This window comes from Myotis myotis, unplaced genomic scaffold (genome assembly GCF_014108235.1).
Source record: "Myotis myotis isolate mMyoMyo1 unplaced genomic scaffold, mMyoMyo1.p scaffold_m19_p_8, whole genome shotgun sequence".
NCBI lineage: Eukaryota > Metazoa > Chordata > Mammalia > Chiroptera > Vespertilionidae > Myotis > Myotis myotis.
Genome location: NW_023416390.1, coordinates 72,286,009 through 72,307,319, shown reverse-complemented (window position 1 = coordinate 72,307,319; position 21,311 = coordinate 72,286,009). Strand labels below are relative to the sequence as shown.

At 36.4% G+C, this 21,311-nt stretch overlaps 1 protein-coding gene across 1 annotated transcript in view; it reads right to left on the bottom strand.

Moving 5' to 3' along the window:
• Nucleotides 1-21,311, bottom strand: part of LRP1B (LDL receptor related protein 1B) — a 1,379,523-nt gene that overhangs the window by 72,980 nt on the left and 1,285,232 nt on the right. The window contains exons 80-83 of the mRNA XM_036320679.1: nt 11,596-11,712; nt 9,298-9,471; nt 8,212-8,337; nt 5,732-5,896 (exon numbers count right to left, since the gene is read on the bottom strand). Coding sequence (XP_036176572.1) covers nt 5,732-5,896; nt 8,212-8,337; nt 9,298-9,471; nt 11,596-11,712 — 582 coding nt within the window. The remainder of the gene's footprint in view (nt 1-5,731; nt 5,897-8,211; nt 8,338-9,297; nt 9,472-11,595; nt 11,713-21,311) is intronic.

Sequence of the window (21,311 nt, the reverse complement as noted above, 5' to 3'; positions counted from 1 at the left end):
TAAATAAATTAATAAATTAATTTAAAAGATTAAAAACTGCCCTAATATAATAAAAAATGAAAGAAAAGCAAAGATGGGCAGTTTGAATGTATGCCCACCTTTATTAAGATGTTTAGGTGATTGCGTACTTTCTATCCTAGGTAAATATATGACTTGAGGCACACCCAGTATATATGTTTTGCCATCAGTTCTATGATGCTTTGAGGGTGTCTGAAAGTTTCCAGCATAAATTCCCTTTTAGCATACATTTTGGGGGCAGTCAAATTTGATGGCAGCCATATATGCTACTATCCTATTTGGAACAGTAACCTGGAAAAAAAAATCATCTTAACTGAATGAGAAGCAAAGTTCTCTCCATCTACTCTCCTATTATTCTAAGGACCCTTCCCACTGCAGTGAGAAGATAATGATTTACATCAGCATTGTCTTTTTCTGCTTTATTTCTGGGAACAAAACATTTCACAGAATTTCCACAGAAGTGGTGATAAGAGAGAGCTACAATGAAAACTTCTGCTTTCTTATAGAATTCATTGAAACAATTAGATACAAATATATCGCCAACTATAGAAAATTGCACTGCCTATTCTTCACCTAGTCAGTTTTGCTTTTATATCTTACCAAACTTCCCAAATTAAAATTGCTATTCCTTTTGCATAACTCCAAACTTTATGAGTGGGAGTATTTTGTTATATTGTCCCAAATTTACAAACCCTCCTTAACATTTCTATAAATTAACTGTGTAGAAACTGATTTATTTTGATAGAAATATTAAGTGCCTAAATAACAAACCTATGAGTAAGAAAAATTGCAAACAGTATGGCTACTAGTCTACTTCATATAATACATATTCATAAAAGTAAAGATTAATTGTAAATATAGTTTATCACATACATTTCACAATGTTATCAATAATAAAAAAATCATAAATTATTTTATAACTTTTGTAATTAAATATCTTAATATTTCAATGCTTTATTCTCATTTCCAATATATTACCCAAGGCAAACTTTATCTTAAATCTATCCTTCAATGAGCAGGTCATAGAAATTAACTACATAAACCCTTGTTGTGTGATCAATGTCAAACTATTTAATTTTGTAGTACTTTTCTATATGAATTAATATTTTAGTTTTCTTAGTTAAAAAAAATCTTAAGGAATGAGGGAAAAACTCATTCCTACATGCAAAATGTTAATTATGCCTCTCAGATGTGTGCTTTTAATTAATTGGTGACATTTCTTTGTTCAAATATTATAGACTTACACAACTGTCATAAACTTATAAATTTTAATTAAGGCTTCTCCAAACCCTAGTTATATAGTGTCCACATAGGAATTTGCCAAAAGGCTTAACTATAAGTAAACCAACAATGAATAAATCCATGACTTGCCCAATGGGATTTGTTTAACAAATTAACATTTGTGTGGAGATAATAAGGTTCTACACTCTATAATACCAGATCATGTTCTATAAAACCACATTTTTAAAACTTAAAATACTTTGTAAATGACTTATTTGAATATTATATTATTATTAATTATTAGATATAAGACAATAAACTATAATAACATAACTCAGGTTGAATGCAGATGATGCCATTTATATTACTAATTTGAAATATAATTTTTTCTGAACATATCCTCTCTATGTGAATCAAAATCTAATAGTCTGGGTGCATAGGTAAGGTTGATATAGATTTTAAGAATGTAGCAGAGTCTGGACAAATTATTTGAAGACATTAAAAGTTGTGCTGTATCCATATATAATTCAGGATGCATTTATAGGATAGCAAATTCAATGCTTCATAGAGATTTGTCCCTGTTGTTCTGTTGCAAGTTAAATAGTAGGCATAGATTGGAGTGATAAACTCTTTAGTTGGCTTAAATATTTCCATGGATAAATATAAGAAAGTCATCTGGTTATATGGTAGGTAGACAGGCATGAGGAGAGTAGGAGCTATAGGCCAGGTACCAGGAAGGCCCCATGTGCCTAGCAATGGGAAAAACTGGGAAAACAAGGCCCTCACACCCAAGGTGACCTTTCCTACCCGGTGTATCACTGGTCATGAGGTTTAGACCACATGGCCTTTCATATCACTGGTCATGTAGTCCAGAACCTCCCCTGACCTTTCCTCCCCTAGCATGTTGCTAGTCATGGGGTAGATTCTTTTAGAGGAGGAACGAATGGCTGAAAGAATAGCTTCATATGACTCTCACACAAGCCCTTGCACAGCCATTCCCTTAAGCATCAAGCCCTGAAGACAATGAGATCTTGACCCACATCAAATATTCTTAGGAACGAAGTCTTGGGTCTGTTGATAACAGAGACAGTTTTGGTCAAACTACAGGTAACATCTAGGTCTCAGTTGTGTTTCAGCTCCAGGCCCAGAAAAGCAGCAAGGCCAGGCAGGGAGACACCATGGCTGACATCAGGACCAGCTGCAGTGACAAATGATCCTCTGCTCTAGTGAATACCAATCAGTGGAGACCATGACTCAGAAAGGACACACCTGGAAAGCTGATGAATATTTCATGAAGGTCCTCTCTTGGGACCTTCCCTAAGATCTACAATTTTAGAGAACAGATCAAACTTTCAGGATGGAGGACTCAGCACACTCACTCTCTCTTAAGCATGCCCTTGCCTTTCTCACCCCTTCCTTTCTCCAGGGTGCACTTCTCTCTCTCTGGAGCATGTCCACAACTTTCCCCTCTCCTTCCTCCAGGTGTGTTCCCTTGCCTTTTGTTTCCTAAGCTCCAAGGGCCTTCCTTTTGCCTCTGTAGCTTGTTTCCTGAATCTGCACAGCCAACCTGGGTCACTTCTTCTACCTCTGTGATTTTCTAAATAAACTTTTGCTTGTATTTGAGTCTTAGCTCTGAATTCTTTCTTAGCCAGAACTCAAATATCGAGGTTGCAAAACTGAGGCCAATTGCCAGTAACATTCTGGTGGCATTTCACTGCTAACAGTTGTAAGCCAATGATTTTATTATTATAATAAGAAAAATTAAGTTAACAATAAAATAATAAAATCCCTAAAACTCATTTACAAAAGAAAATATTTTTTTTTTCTGAAGGAAATGGTATCTATGTTACTAAAATAAGATCACAGGTCATATCCTTTCATGGCACATTTATTGGACTTTTATTTTTATATTCAATGAAGGTCCCAGTACTACAATTTCTCTTGCAGCAATAGAATATACTCTACTGTATGGATTAACTTTCCTTACGCAGAATGAAAATATGTAATAAAGATCCTAGTGTCTTTTTTACTTCAATCAACCTGCTGAATATTATTTTTCAGAATTCAGTTAAGCAGTTATAATAGCTTAGTTATCAATTAATCACGTGTCAAAAACACTTATAGACATAAAACTATCAAACTTAAATAGTAATGCTTTTACTATAAGAATACAAAACAGAAACAGCTTAGTTCTTCTGAATTCCATTGAAAAAAATTTCTAATGTGACTCTTTCAGTTAGCATTATGCTAAATACTTCAAAGAATAGCATAAGAAACAGAAGCAGTGAGAGCTCCCAGCAAGATGGAAATTAACCATGTAGGGGATGTAAAGATCATATGGATTAATTTTCCATTTGACTAAAGAAATTTGCATTTATGTAGTAGAGTTAAATGTGCATAGGTTGCTCTCATAGTTGCATAATATCCTTTGTACCAAATATTGTGATCTGCAAGTTATAATTTTATTATGCATTGGGGTTAATTTATTCCCATGGGAACATATTTTAAACATAATACAAGTCAGTAAAAAACAAGTTTTAATATTTTAGAAAGCACTTTGTGCAAACTTAACTATTGTATAAGTTAATAAGAATCTCAAGTATATCCTAATTCATGGTAACCTGATATTTTCAAAGCAGATTATACACTACATGCCAAATGAGTAATTATTTTATTTATTTCACTTTACTATATTTTATTTTATATTTTATTTTATTTTATTTTATTATTTTATTTTATTTTATTTTATTTTATTTTATTTTATTTTATATGTTTTGTTAAATCTCACCCAAGGATATTTTTTTCATTAACTTTTGGACAGGGTAGAAGGGAGGGGGGGAGACAAAGATAGAGAACCATCGATGTGAGAGAGACACATTGATTGGTTGCCCCCCCACTCACCCTGACTGGGGATGGAGCCTGCAAAGGAGGTATGTACCTTTGACTGGAATTGAACCTGGGACCCTTCAGTCCATAGGCTGATACTCCAACTACTAAACCAAACAGGCTAGGGCAAGAGTAGTTATGATTTTAGATGGGAATTACAATGCCATCAGATGTGCTGATATCATATATTTATACTAATATTATATTTATACTAATTATTTTTTTATTCTTTTAAGATTTGGATGAATGTTTTGGTTAGTGTGTGGAGTAGCATTTGTACAATGACTATGCTTCAGCCTAAGGTTTGGTTTGAGTTCTGTATGAAAGTTAAGTTTGTGGTAGAGTTACTGGGGAGACTTGAAATTAGTCTTGCTATGAAGTTAACATAGGGTTAGCATTAAGGTTCTTAAGCAGTCACTTGCAAAGGGACTTCAACACTGTGTCATTTAATGAGTGCAAGTATTTTATGAATAGTTTATAAAAGAGATACTTGCAAGCTACATTTGCCATCATGCTGCCCCAGTAAATGGCATATTGTAACTAGTAACCCGGTGCACGGATTTGTGCACATTGAAAGGAAATTAATAGAAGGTGGCTGGTGAGACGGGGCAAGACAGGCCAGATATGCCCTGGAGTCAACCTCTCTTGTTCCCTCCCCAGTTGGCAGCACCTGAGATGGCGCCGTGGCTCGAAGGGCATCTGCAGAGTGAGCAGGGTCCCTCCGGCAGGTGGGGTCCCTTGGCCTGGCCTGTGGGGATCGGGCCGAAAACAGCTCTCTGACATCCCCCAAGGGGTCCCAGAATGTGAGAGGGCACTCTGCAAAGTTGCTGTTGTTCAGGGTGTGGAACACAAATGCAAGTGTGCAGTAAACCAGATCCGGGACCCACAGTGCCCCAGCAACAACATAACCCACGGCCGAAGGTGGAGTCATATAGGAATCGGGCTCCCTCCTCTCTGGTTTCTGGATGCATCACCTGAGAACTGCTGCTGCCATGTCACTGAATCTGGGCAGCTCCTGCATTGAGCATCTGTCCCCTGGTGATCAGTGCACTCATAGTGACTGGTCAGATGGCCTGGCACTTAGCGTATTAGCCTTTTATGTATATAGATGATATTTTAAAGAAGCTACCAGCATTTCGCACACTATCTTTAGCAAAGTGTTCTTTCAAGTAGTGAAACACATTTGAACTAATATATTTACATTTAAAATGAACCTAATTTTCAATATCAAATGATTCTTAGCATTAGGCAAACTGTTCAATTAAGAACAAACAGATATTCAAGTCAAAGATACAACGCTTATAAAACTGGTTTCACTTCATCATTCTAAGTCTGATGAGTCAGAATCTGTGACCACTGGATCTGGCACGTGGCACACACAACACCTGGTCATGTCATTACTATTGTTAAGTTAGATGCCTTGAACCTTGAAATACTAAATTTAGAACAAATGTCATTGATTATGTTAAATTACTTATTCCACTTAATTTGTGTTAATGTATTCTTTATTAAGGTACCAGAAATGATATTTGTAACATTACTTTCTTTTTCATGTTTACAGAACATTGCAAGTGATTTGAATAGACAATGAAACTCAAATATTTACCCAGAGCGGATGGTATACAAGTTCCTCCATTTTGACAGTAGTTGCTACAGTGGTTTACTTCACATCTGTCTCCTGAATAACTAGGCCAGCAGTGACACCTCAAATCACCCTTCTCATTTAAAATGCATCTTCCTCCATTTTCACAAGTCAATTTGCATGAATCATCTGGTTATAAAAAGAAATGTAGAATTAGCATGCCATTTAGTGGATAGTAGAATAAAAATATTTTTAGAAAATAAAAAATACTAGGATTTGCTTTATTAAAAATTCCAAAAATAAACACTCATAATATAAAAAGAGAAATAAAATTATCTGAAAACATAGAAATAAATTTCAACCATTATTGAATGGTGAATACAAATGTTGAATTAAATTTTATTTTTCTATATGCTTAAATCATTATTAGACATTTCTTATAGTTGTTAAAACAGTAAGTAATAAAACCAACTGAGACTTTCTAAAAATAAAATATTGTCCAACCAATAAGTATTTTTTATAATGTAGGCAATCATAGACCATTTTTTAGAAGTGTTTAATTTCAAACCAAACTGAAATATGTAAACTGTATATAAACATATATCTTTACATATAGAATAAATGTATTATATTGTATATATAATAATAAGTATATTATATACATAGACATACAATTTATAGTATAGGGGCATTTTAAAATAAAAATATACTCTTTGATGTACATACTTATTAACTATATATATAAATATTCCAAACCAAAAGTCACTTAGATTTGGCAGTGGTTGGCAAACTGTGGCTCAGCAAACCGTGGCTCACGAGCCACATGCGGCTCTTTGGCCCCTTGAGTGTGGCTCTTCCACAAAATACCGGCTCTTCCACAAAATACCGGCTCTTCCACAAAATACCGACTTCTGCGCATGGGCCATGAAGTTTCAATCACACTGTACGTGCATGCCTGCATGTGGTATTTTGTGGAAGAGCCACACTCTAGAGGCCAAAGAGCCGCATGTGGCTCGTGAGCCGCAGTTTGCCAACCACAGGTATAAGATGATAATAGAACAGTGTAGAAACATTTCCATGTGTACAATTTCCATATTTAAAATAATTAGGCACAATTTGTCTTTTCCATATAGTTTGGCTGAGAATGAGAAAGGATGGTCATTACTTGGAATAGGAAAATTATTTCTTAAAAATATGATGTCTGATTAATAAAAAAGATTGGCTTGAAATCATTTTTCAGGTAATTTATCTATATGTGTTCACATATCCCTGCTACATTAGAAATACTGCTTTACTTAAAGCAAGACACAATGTCCAATGAAACAGAAATGATTGACAATATTGTAAGAGGCATTTCATTCTAGAATATGCCTTCTATTAAAGTCATGCCTATTTTATAGTTAAGACTAGAGGCCCAGTGCACGGATTAATGCACTGGTGGGGTCCCTCAGCCTGGCTTGCGCCCTCTCACAATCTGGTACCTATCAGGGGATGTTGGACTGCTGATTTTGGCCCAATGCCTACAGGCCAGGCCGAGGGACCCCTGTGGTGCAAGAATCCGTGCACCAGGACTCTAGTAAGCATATGGAATCTTTGGTTAATCTCTTCCCATCCTACCCCATCCTCCCTTCCCTTTGAAATTCATCAGTCTGTTCCATGTTTCCATGTCTGTGCATTAAGCATCTGCCCCCTGGTGGTCAGTGTGCATCATAGCTACAGGTTGAATAGTCAGACAGTTGAACAGTCGAATGGTCGTTTAGGCATATATATATGCCCGGTGCACTGGGCCTCTAGTGTCTTAAATATGAGATCACATTATTTGTATTTTTTAAAGTTTTTGATCTTTAATACTTATCAACATTGGAAATTATGTTTTAATTTATTTTAATGTTTGTTTCAACCTCTAGCTTCTAAATTATTAACTTCATGAGTACAGATATCTTGGAGGTTTTGTTTCTGAATTAGTCGTTGGTTTCTAAATTAGTGTTATGCTTTGCTCATAACTCTCAAAACATTTCTTAATGGTAATGGTAATATTTATTGTTAATCAAATTTTACACAGAGGAAACTCAGACTCTTTATAAATTAATCACCAGTTTCTAAATTAGTATTGGCAAGCAGAAGTTGTTCAATATAAACTTGTTGAATGACTAAATGTATTTGGGGGTTGAGTTTAAACTGACAGCAGAATGGCATGCTGAGAAACATGATCTTCACTGATATAGGAGCTATATAAAAATACATTTTGATCTGTGTGTGACTTCAAAGTTCTTAGCCTACTCTTAAATGCATAGTAAGTGCTCAATGCAACTTTGTGAATAAATGTAAAATTAATTAATAGAAAGTTATCATCAGAAGAACAGTTTATGAAGGTATTCAAGAAGCAATGCTGTTAAGGTAAGTACATTGATGACTTAGTAGCTAGTTCTGCTCAGTGTCTATAGCTGTAAAAATGTATCATACAGATGAATTCATTATTTACTGATATAATGAAGTTTACCTACCTAACAGGCTGTCATCATTGCAGGTGCCATTAATCAAGTATTTTCCTTCCGGGCACACACAGGTGGCCCCAGAAGGATTCAGCAAACAGAGAAATTCACAGGCTAAATCCAAGCAAGGATTGGGTACTGGTTAAAAGAAAACAAAGAAATGCATAACTATAAATACAATAGGTTTCAAGAACATGAAATTCAATAAGGCGAAATGATGGAATTAGCAATCACATCAACTTCCTGCTGGAATTATCTCATTTCAATCTTACTGGTCACCTTAATAGGGGAACAGATGTTACTAACCTTAGGACTATATATGTCAGATGACTGGTAAAGAGCAGCAAAACTTGAGATAGAATTCTAGGAAGTTTTTAGGGGACTATATGCTGTTTTAATTGTTTCCATCACTGATTTGGATAAATATCTTTGTTACCTTTCCAGATCATTGCACCAAATGAGATTAAATCCCTTTCCATTTGCCATAAAGATTAATAATAAATAAATCTTAAACATTCTCTTGAAGCATGGACTCATACATAGAGATGAGTCATTGGATTTTCAGCCACATTTTTACTCTGGTTGTCAATATTTTTGATAGTTGTGTTCAAAATATACCTTTCAAGATAATAGCATCCCTTATTTTCCAATTCCCATCTGGGAGGGAAAGTAACAATAAAAGTCATGAACAATCAGAGAAAAGAGCCCTTGTGGAGAGCTCTCCTCAGAAACGTCTACAGATGGCATGTTAGAGATATAATGATGAATTTTCTACACTTGTCTACAGACTCACAAGATTTTATTAAGATAAAATCATATAAAAATAAATGACACATTAAAAAACAATGTCGAATTGAATAATAAGAAAACACAGCAAATCCTGACATTTTCATATTTGTTATGACAAACGAAAAATTTTGTATTACTTATATCTTGATTTTGGTAATTTAAAGTCTGGTGATAACAAAATTAAAGTTATTTAAGTTACTGGGGTTAAGACATTGAAATAATGAAGGCAATTTAAAAAATACTTTCTTTTGAGAGTGACAAGAAAGAAAATTCACCAATATAGACAATTGTATAAAATATTATACTTACAGTCTAATTGTTTATAGCGATGAGATATTAAAACACCTTTTGTTTTACCAACATCTAAAGCTAGGTACTCTACTGAACCATGGCCAAATTTTTGTACTCGAAATACACCGTTTTTAGGTCCTGCTCCATAAATATAATCTTCAAAGACGTCAATCCTATGTGGATGTAGCAAGCCTAGAATTTTTAAAAGGTAGGGTTATAAAAGTTGCAATGTGAATTCTCAGACTTAAGAAAACTAAGTTTATCCAAAATCTTATAGAAAATATTATTATTCTTGTTTAGAAAAACTCTTTCAGAACTAAAATATTTTAAACATTACCTGTAAGGTTATTAGAATTAATTTATTTGCCTTAGGGATATGTGTGATACTAAATATGTCACTCAGAACATAACAAACATTTTCATCATCACCTTTATCATCGTCACCACCACAAAGCATTTGCTTAGGGCTTATATGCAGTGTAATTTTCCCAGCCTTACAATTTGCTGTCAAAAGAAAAGCCTTATAGGCCAATGTTATCTTTTGCAAAAAACAGGCCATTCATACAATTCTCAAATTGTGTTCTGGATCAAAATAGGTTACCTGAGTTACAAATTTATCAAGCAATACTGAGTTGATTCTTGCCATTTGCAACAGCATGGATGGAACTGGAGAGAATTATGCTAAGTTAAATAAGCCAGTCAGAGAAAGATAAATATCACATGATCTCACTCATTTGTGGAATATAATGAACAACATAAACTGATGAACAAAAACAGATCCAGAGACAGAGAAGCATCGATCAGACCATCAAACCTCAGAGGGAAGGTAGGGGAGGGTGGGGGTAAGGGGGAGAGATTAACCAAAGGACTTGTATGCATGCATATAAGCCCAACCAATGGACACAGACACCAGGAGGGATAAGGGCATGGTGGGGGGTGGAGGAACAATGGGGGATTAAGGACACATATGTTATACCTTAATCAATAAATGAAAAAAACTATATATAATAAATTTAAAAAATAAAGAGTAAAATCCAAAAACAATTTTGATGTTACTATTGTCTGTTTTGGAAACAAAGTAAAAAAAATAAACAAACAAAAACAAACAAACTGGCAAATGGTAATTACACATTTGACTTTTTGGCTAAAAATAATAGAGACCATCATTTTTCTCATGTTAAGAAATGACTTATTTAATTGCAAAAAGAATGATTAGTAAAACATTTGGTGCTGAAATTTAAAGCAAGTAAAGTAGGTTTACAGTTATTTCTATGAAAAATAATACAATAGTTAACAAATAATAAAATAATAAACTATGTTCTGTATATTTACAGCTATAAACCTACTTTTGCCCACCCTGTATTTCACCTATTACCTAGAGTTTGTAGAACATAAAATGTGTTTGAAACATATATTTTTTCAATGATCTTTGAAATATCAAAATGCACACTTAAGCGGAAACATTTCTTATTTCAGAAATGTAGAATTATATTTGTCCATCCATGATCACCATACAAAAACACATACTTGGGCAAAGGCATGATAAAAGTTCAATTTAATTATTTTTCTTTCAATATCTCTGCTTTTTTTTTAAAAAAAAAGGAGCAAAACTGTGTTCATTAAATAAAATATGTACATATAAAAATGGCAAGTATATTATGAACAATCTGTGGTAACTAAAGGGAGAGGTTGTGGTAGGAAAACAAAAAGAAATTAGATTCATAAAAAGAAGTGAAGCTGCCAGGCACAGGAGTCAGAAAGTGAGAGAGAGAAAAATAGGAGTCAGGCACAGAGGTGGAGACGAAACGGGTGCCGCACAGGAAGTGCACAAGTAGGTACTGAGGTCACTAGGGGTGGAGGTAGGTTGTAATTTTTACACACTACTTTTGCCTTGCATAAAAGTATAACTATAAATTACATATAATAATAATAATATTATCATCATATTTTGTTATATGTAGTAACTTCTTTTCTGCTTGTTATCACTGCAATTTGAAATAAAAATTAGTTTTCACAGATGCTAATCTTTACTACTTGAAATGTTCTGCCTAGAATGAGATATCCGCAGCAGCAACTAAATTATTATTTTCTGAATCTAGGTAGTGATGGACCATTTTTGTCCTAGAGTCAAGAAGTTTTTGTGGTTTGGCATCTTTGTTACTCTAGTAGGAATGAAACTTATAATCAATAGTAAGAGCTACAAGTTGAAAGAAGAAAGAATTTGAGGAAATCCAAAATAGAAAGCCCTCATATTTACAATCCATTATTTAATTCTCTCAAAATAATGACAAGAAATCATGAAAGCACTTGGCAAACCTTGTCTGCTGCTGACGGAGACCACGGCGTCCGAGCCGTCGTACAGCACGCTGCCAATGAGGGAGAGCTCCAGGTCAGCCCAGTATATCCGTTCACCGAAATGATCCACAGCCAGCCCTGCAAACCAACGCGCACAGGCAAAGAACACATACATTCACATTGTTTAAATTACGTTTTTGCTTCTTAATGTATAATTATTATTGATGTTTCTCTGCAAACATCACAGAAATTACATATGCAGAGATTACATGGAATTTATTTAATAAGCTGGAGCAAAAATCTTATTTCACATAGGAAAACCGACCCTAAGTATCCTTCCTTTCCACACTTAACTGATTATTTGTTATGGTTAATTTTTTAAAATATTTTTTATTGACTTCAGAGAGGAAGGAAGAGGGAGAGAGAGATAGAAACATCAACGATGAGAGTAAATCATTGATCGGCTGCCTCCTGCACGCCCTACACTGGGATCGAGCCTGAAACCCCGGCATATGCCCTGACCGGGAGCTAAAGAGTGACCTCCTGGTTCATAGGGCGATGCTCAGCCACTGAGTCATGCTAGCTGGACTGTTATGGCTATTTTCTAAAGGGCTTTTCCATAATATTTAGTTTTTATCTTGCATATATCATAATTTAAATAGCTTATCCAACTTTCAAAATAATTCAATATAATTAGTTATATTTTGACTCTCTTGAGGTTAATTTCTCAGTACATAAAAGTTTTATGGGCTTAATTTAAGATATTTCCACCCATTTGGAGCTGGCCTACAGTGGTGTGAGACATCTGTGTGCATGCAGATATTTAAATAGACTAAAGGTTGATGCTTAAGTGGAGAAGGTTGTGCTTAAATTTTTCTCTTTAATCATGACTTTACTCTGAGATGACTTGTCTTCAGTTTTATCATCAGTATCTGTTAGTGAATAACAATGCACTAAAATAATATGTGGTTAAAAAATGCTTTTCTATTCATTTAATTTAATTTTTTAAATTTTATAATGTCATTAAAGCCAGCCATTATCTTGCAAAAATATCATCAACACAAAGAATATCGTAAGTAATGTTCCTTCAATATAGAAGAGAAACATCTATAACATCTGCATTCTATAGTAAATTTTCACTGCTGTAGGTATTTAATTTTTATGATACAACTAGTCTTTAGATATGAGGAAGGGCATACTCTGACAGTACAGTGCAAGCAAAATACCTTTGGCATCTGAATGTTAAAGAGCTTTTCCAACCAGAATATTCAATAAGCAATCGAGGTATACCTCAGTGGCAGGGCAACTAAATGAAAGTATTTTTGAATTTGTGCTAATTGTATTCCTGTGTAGATGACTCAACATTTAACAATCAGGGTAAATAAAAAATCATGGTGAACATCATTTGGGAATAATTCTTCAATTAAGTAGGTAGGTTGAGCCCAAATGTAATCAAACTAAACATAAATATTGTTCCTGAAGCAGGACATAAGGATGGTGTATGTCCAATCTACTTCTATGAATAACTTCATAATTAAAACAATAAAATTACTAGTGGTCCACTTTTTACTAGTTTCTGCCTGATGATTAATTTGCTGTTTGAAGTCATGTTGGGAACTATGTTTTTTGCTTTTGCAACTATAATTATGAGGAACATGAACCATAAAAAGATCCAGTTTCCTGCTGCCACCATTATACTTTAAAGTTGTCTAAGAAGGCAGAGAAACACTTTATTTTTTTCTTCTACCTATGTAATGCAATAAAGAAGTAGGTTAAAATAAAAGTTGTGCCCAAGAAAATTTGTCTTTATATTTAAACATATAAAATAGTCTAATTGTAGAAAAGATAACAATGGTATCTAATCCAACCTAATTACCAATATTGTTTTTTCAGATTCATCAGTAGTAAAAAGTTCTCAAAAGTGTCATATATTGCATTATTAGTCTAGGCTTGTCTAAAATGTACCATCTTTACCTGCTCTGGTCACATACTATATAATCCAATGGAGTTACATCTAGATAAAAATTATATAACAAAGCATTTAGACTCCTGGGATTTATATTCCAAAAATTCCACAAATCGATGATTTTGGTTTTTCCTTAAGCCCTTTAATACAAGACATAGTCTTTAAACTAAAAAGTTAATAGAGGAATCAACTAGCTTTTCTCATTATAGATATGAGAGTCAAGTTTCTATGAAAAAACAAAAAAACAAAAACAAAAAACCTAGTTCATTTTCTATCTTTAAAATAGCACATCTTTTTTTGTCCTAAAGAACCAATGGTGAAGAAGGGAGGAAAGTCAACTTCAAAGAAAATCATTCTTATCTAAACTGAGTATGATGCATATGTAGAACCAAGTAAGGAAATTTATAATAAAATGCTATACTTGTTCTAAAAAAGCAGAATGGAATCACAGTTTGGAGGGTTTATAAAAGACAAAGGCACAGGCTCACTAAGTTTTAGGAATACACAATCAAGAGCCCAATCATGTAGTCATTTGCTTAACATTTCCCATGATACAAAGACAACTAATTCATTTTAGCAATTTTTGAGTTTCACTTTCGTTGAACTCTGAAATTTTCCAAGGTTGTCCTCTCACTAGTTTCCCTATTTTTACTAAGGTCTTAAATAAAAAGGAAAATCTTATGGGAAAACAAGCACCATATGATTTTACTCATGTGTGAAATATAATGAACTAGCTGAAATTCCTAGCAAAATACAGACTCATAGAAAGAGAGCAAGCAGACAGCTCTGGTAGGAAAGCAGTGTTGGGGGAGGGGAGGTGGAGGGATTGAACAAAAAAGAGTGAGAACTCATGCACATGAACCACAGTGTGGTGATTGTGAAGGAGTGGGGATGTGGAGGTGGAAGAGGGCATAGAGGGGATAAATGGCAATAGAAAAAAAAAATAAATTAAATTAAAAAAGAAGAAAATCATATGAGAAATTACCATAGTACCAATGTAATAGTTCACAGAGAAGATTTTGAGAGAGCAGTACATTAAAATTACTGTGTTTTCAGAAATAGAGGATAAGATTATCTACATCCTGTGTTAAAGAAAATCCACGATTTATAAGGTAGTAATAACCAACAAATGTGAACTACAATATTCTTGATTTAAGCAGTGATAAGAGAGGTCCAAAAAATTAGATACTTACCACTATGTCAAATTTATTTTAAAAAAATGTTAAACCTTTACAATAAAGTTTGCCTACTTAGAATCTTAGTTTCCAAACTACATTAAACTTATTTTGCATATATATGTACATATATATACATATATGCATACCCATATTTATTTTTGAATGTTAGTAAAATAAATGCATCAAAGAATTGCAAAATAGTCCTTAAGTTTTATACAAAATAGTCCTTAAGTTTTATTTACTTAGACACTTTTGGTTGGCCAACGACAAAGGAATTTGCTGAATAAATCAAATAATTTAAGACTAGTCCAAGGACCAGTGTGTAATTCTTTATTCTCTCCAAAACTGCCACAATTTGGGGGGAGCTACAGGCAACATAAATAAGCTCCTATAAAACAAATAATGTAGTACTTAAATTTATGTAATTTTGCATACCCTTCTACTGGAGGGAAAACTGGAAAGTGTTCTTATCTGACACAACATTCATGAACAAAATGTATATTCATAAGGCACCTCCCTGACAACATACTTTGCCAAGAACTAGACTTGGGGCATAGAACAGAACAGACCACTTTCCTATTCTCATGGAGCATACTACTCAACCACCTCACAATTGATTGAAACAGAAGATAGAGAATGCTTCTTATCTTTAATATAGTCCCCAATTAAAAAAAAAAAAAGGTGTATCATTTTTTAAAAGAGGTCTTACAACCATATCATAGATTAAAATGGTAGGTATTCATCTCTTCATTCATTCAACACATGATTATTTTTTAAGCACACTAATTACAGGTAAGGTAAATATTATCAACACATTTTATTAAAGATTAGAGGCCTGGTGCATGGCATTTGTGCAGTGGGCGGGGGAGGGGGAGCAGTCCCCTCAGCCTGGCCTGTGCCCTCTCAGAGTACAGGAACCCTCAGGGGATGTCTGCCTGCCGGCTTAAAGTCAGACATCCCCAGGACATAATGCTGGGGAGCATGATCTCAAATACTTTTCATTAGCATTTCTTAAAAGGAACTACCCATCATCAATCCCCACTGCTATCTCTAGTCCATCCCGCAAGCCTTGTTGGAGTTTTCACCACAGATAATAATTCTGATAAAATTTCACCTCCTTTAAGCTTGTTTCCAAGTTACATCCAAACTCTTTAGCATGTTGATGCAATGCCTTTCACAATGTCATCATCATAATCTCTCCAGCCTTATCTTCATGTGTTCCGGTCACACTGGACCACTTTTCATCTCCTAAGCAAACCAAGTTCATTAGAACATCATGACCTTAATGAAATTAAGGCACTGGGTTTTTCTTTTCTTAATTTATTACTTTCTTTTTTGTTTTAATACATTTTTATTGATATCAGAGAGGAAGGGAGAGGGAGAGAGAGAGAGGAAAAAAAAAAAAAAAAGTCAGACATCCCCTGACGGGTTCTAGTGCTGCCACGGAGGTGGGAGAGGCTCCTGCCACTGCCACTGCGCTCTCCAGCCATGAGCCGGCTTCTGTGGGAGTGCACTGACCACCAGGGGGCAGCTCCTGCATTGAGCGTCTGCCCCTGGTGGTCAGTGCGTGTCATAGCGATTGGTTGTTCCACCATTCGGTCGATTTGCATATTAGAGTTTTATTATATAGGATGAGAAAATGGATGTTCAAAAGTTTTTGCAGGTTGCTCCATTTAACTCCCATATAAATGGAAGGCTGTGCTCTCTCTACTATTTCATATTTCCTATGTAAGGCCCTATGCTATGTCCAATTGTATGTGTCATCTTCCTATTGAAACTCTTCCTTTAGCTGTGATGACATTGGCTCCTATTGCGCACACACCTTGGTAGAGCTTACTCTTGATCTTTCACTCTCCAAATACAAGCATCTCACAAAATTCTACCCTAAAGAGTCTGGTTGTTTTCCCCTCCCTTGTCCATCTTAACAACTTTAAGTATCAGTTTTCTGTTGGTAATTCTCCAAACTAAATTTCTACTTCTGCTTTGATCTCCAGAACTAAAATTTTCAGTTATTTGTGAGGTGTCTCCTTCTGATTGACACAGCTAGGTTTGCATCCTCACCTGCACCATCTGCCTGTGGCTGAGTGACAGCATCACACAATCTGGGCTCAAATGCCACTCTAGTGACTTAAAAATGTTATACTGCAAACTAAGACCCCATTCTTGACCTTCTTACTACTTTACTTTCATTCTTTTCTTCATAGCACTAAATACTTCATAATTTACTTTACAATTTACTCCAAATATTATATTTTTACTCTTGGCATCTCAGCCCTTGCCCTCTACTAGAATGCAAGCACTGGGAGGACAGGGAATGACAATTGTGCATTCACTCCTGTATTCTAAGTGACTAGAATTATGCCTGACATAGGTTAGGCATACAATAACTATTAGTTGAAATCCTATATAATAAAGAGGTAATGTGCAAATTAAATCTCATGCCATCACAAGATGGCTGCGCCCACAGCGGAGGCAGGGTTCCCATAATGAGCCATAGCTAGTGATCAGCAGGGACCTGAGGCTGTGTGGCACCGGGCCAGTGCGAGAGACCTGGGCCATACCCCCTACCTAGCAGGACTTGACAAGGGACCTCAAGGCATGCTCGCTGCCCTGGCCTGGACCAGGGGGCCTGAGGCTGCACCCCCCGCCCAGCGGGGCTTGACAGGGGACCTCAAGGGGGGTTTCCCACCCCAGTCCAGACCAGGGGACCTCAGGCCATATTCCCTGTCCAGTGGGGCTTGACGGGGCACCTGAGGCCACACCCCCCACTCAGTGGGGCTTGATGGGAGACCTCAGGCCACAACCCCCACCAGGCAGGGCTTGATGGGGGACCTCAAGGCATCTCCCCCCCAGCCTGAACCAGGGGACCTCAGGCCACACCCACTGACCAGGGGGCTTAAGGGGGACCTCTGGCCATGCCCCTTGCCTGATGGGGTTTGACAGGGGACCTCAGGCCATGCCCCCCAACCCAGCACCAGGCCAGGGGCCCTGAGGCTGTGCACCCCACCTGGCAGGGCTTGATGCGGCCCTGAGGCTGTGACCCCTTCCCGGCGGGGCTTGACGGCGATGTGGCCGGCTGGGTCTGGGTCTCGCATGATTTTGAGGCATGCACGAGTGGGCAGGCACTTGACTCTGGGTCTTGTGGTGCACCCCAGGCTCTGACTGGAGGAAGATTTTCATATACATTTTACTAATTTTCTTTCATCTCTGACACTTCTATTATAGAGAAAGGGCAAATAGCAATATTAAAATATTTCCTCTAATTAATTCCCTTTTAATGTGCACAAATTTCATGCACCGGGCCACTAGTAGTAAATAAAAGGCTTCTAAGAGTCTACTCCTGTTGGTGGGGCAGAGTTTCAGAGCAGAGTTGCTGAGAAGAAAACTCATATATGCCCTCTAGAAAAGGAGTAGAGAGCCTTACACCAACTACCTTCTTGGCATGGCCTTATGGATGTCCGAACAGGTCTTGTTACCTGCTTAACATGAGTCAATGGTACTTTTCATGGTCTCTAAGACCCTGCATGGACTGGCCCCTATGCACCTCCCTAAGCCTTATCTCATGCCACTTTCCAATTTGTTTATTATGCTCTTTGGCTTTCTTTCAATTCCATTTTCTACCACAGGACTGTCTGACCTGTTCTTTACTTTGTGTTGTGACAACATTTTACACCCACCTTTTTACATCATCTAGCAATTATTCTTAACAATCAACTAGCCTCAAAAAGCCTCTCCTCCCCACTATAACCAAAGGGACACCTCTGCAGCACCCCACTCTTCTCTATAAGAGCCATTTACCACATGCGCATGTGTGCGCTCACACACACATTTTTGGTTTTTGTTTAGAGTCACCCCACATTAGACTATAATGTCCAGGTGTGCAGGGATCCATATTTCAGATGACTAGCAGTGCCTGCCATAAAGTGAGCGACAATATTTTTTGAATGAAAGGAGAGATGAATGAAGATACTTATATGAATAACTCTAATTTATTGGAGATAGTTCCTGTCCCTCTATTCTCATATGCATTCAATAAATTCTACTACTCTAATTCTACTTTGTCTCCTACATACATCCTCTTGTGTGTATTCACTGTTACTGTCCTAGTTGTGCTATTCTCCACTCTCAGTGAGACAGTTCAATGGACTGTTAACTGGTCTTTTAATTCTGTATCTATTCATTCCACTGGCACAGTGCTACCACCGCAACATACCCTAGGTTATTCACATCACACTTCGAATCAGAACTGTACAGAGGTTCATTATTGACTAAATAAATCATGTCTAAACACCTTAGCAGTTAAAGTCCTCTATTCTCAGCTTATGTCCTCTATTCTCACCTTCCAGGTGCACCCAGGTTCCTACCATTATGAAACATGCCACGTGTTCCACATTGCAGCCCCTGGTTCAGAGTGCTATGCCATTTAACACAATCAGCAATATTTTAAGTTAATTATTATTACCCCTTGGTTTATTAATGATAAAATAAAACTCTGAAGATTATAAGTTCATTTCTGAGATCTCATAGCTAATAAGTGATCCCCCAGAATTAAATAAACAAATAGACGTATCTGACTCCAAAGAAAACCTTTATAAACACTACACCACAATGGATTATCTGCCCACTTTTCGAATGTCTATCCATTCTTTAAACACTCTTTCAGGAGATACTGTTCACATATTTTTGTTTGTTTGTTTGTTTTGCTTTTTGTTTATTGATCACTGAAGATAATCTATCTTGATTCTGAACGTCCATAATCATGCCAGTTATGTAACAATTCTAATATTTTGCCAAATCTGTAGTTACTTCTGTTCATGCCTCAGTTTTGTTTCTTTTCAAATGTAAATTCCCCAGAAGAGGGACTGTGCCAAGTGCATCATTAATTTCCCCATAATGCTGAGCAGAATGGTTAGCACATGGAAGATAGTCAATACATGCACCTTCATTTAGCCCACTATAGGAGACACTGGGACCCAGCTCAAATTTCCATGACTAGGCAGCTACCCATCTCCCAGTTGCTGCTTTAGCAGCTAAGGACTAACTGCTAGGGAGCTGTGCTCTGCTGCCTGCAGCAGCCTGCTTGGGAAGTTAGGGCCCAAAGGCCAAGCAATGACTCTGGGAAATATGAAAAGGTGACCCCTTCCTTGCCTGTCATGGAATTTATGCTCGAAGCACATCCCCTGTGGCTCAAACTGAGACTAGACTTTACCCGATGCACAGTCTTTCTGGGCTCTTTCCCTTTCTCCACCCTTTACAGGTTTCTCCTGAATTACACTCCCTTCATAAGTAACCTTTGCAAGAATTCCTGTCTCAGGCTCCCTTCAAAGCACCCTCCTACGTGCCCTTCTATAAACTGCTGCCGCATCATTCCTTAAAATGAAAATATTACATATACTGTGAGTATGTAAATGTTAACATCAGATAACTTCTGAAGTAATTTTGCAACCTGTTTATAAGTCTAAAATTAGTGAAAAATAATAAGTTAAGAAAAAAGTAAAAGGTCTATAAATGATGAAAATGGTATTTGAGCAGATATGACACTCTCCTCCTTAGTATACTCTCCAATGGCTCCCCTTAGAGCTAGAACAGAATCCAGGGCTTATCTGTGTGTCCCAGGATAGATGATCTGCCTCTGGCCACATGGCAACTCTCATCTCTACCACTTTCATATGCTTCTAGGCATACGAACATATTTGCTACTCTTTGACACATGCTAAGTTCATTCCTAACTCAGAACTTGCTGTTCCCTCTGCTTAGAACGCTCTCTCCTCACATACACATGTAACTTGCCATTATGATTTATTGTGATATTTTCAAATATTATCTTTCTAGAGATATCTTCTCTAACTAAAATGGTATTTCCATAACTACCCATCCTTAGTATATTTTTTCTATATAGCACTTATAACTATCTGACATGAAGCATAATATCTATTCTCTTCTCTATAGGAAGGTATGTTTCATGGGAATCAGACTCTTTTCACAAGGGTATGATCTTATTACTTCAGCATCTGGAACAATTTCCAGCACCAGGTGGGTGTTCAATTAGCACTTGTTAAATCACTGAATGGAGACACACTTACATAAATGAACTAAATCCCAAAGACTGCTCATTCCCGTAAAGAGTAAAAACAATCTAGTTGGAGGAAAAGGCATAAGGCACATTAAAAGTTAATAAGAGCATAAGTGTCAAATATAAAATTTCAACTACAAAAGCTATTACAAAGCATAACTGTTAAATAACATGTGCTATAGAAAGTGTATTCTATCCTTTTGATGGGAATGCAGTAGGCAGGTGTAGGTGACACAAAATCCCCTAGGCTCCAGTAGTCTGAAATGTTTTATTGAGGAAGAAGTGCTTAAGTTAGACCTTACAAGATGGGTAAGGTATAGCTAATCTACAGAAGTTGGAAGGGAAGCCTAGGTGGAAGGCTGGGATAAAAATGGAGTGAGAGAAAGAACAAGGAGGGGCACACACACACACACACACACACACACACACACACACACATACACAGAAAAGGCTAAACTCCTTAGCAGTCCTGGGGGTACGGAGTCTGTGGAGTGGTAATGTAGATGACATGGTAGTGTAG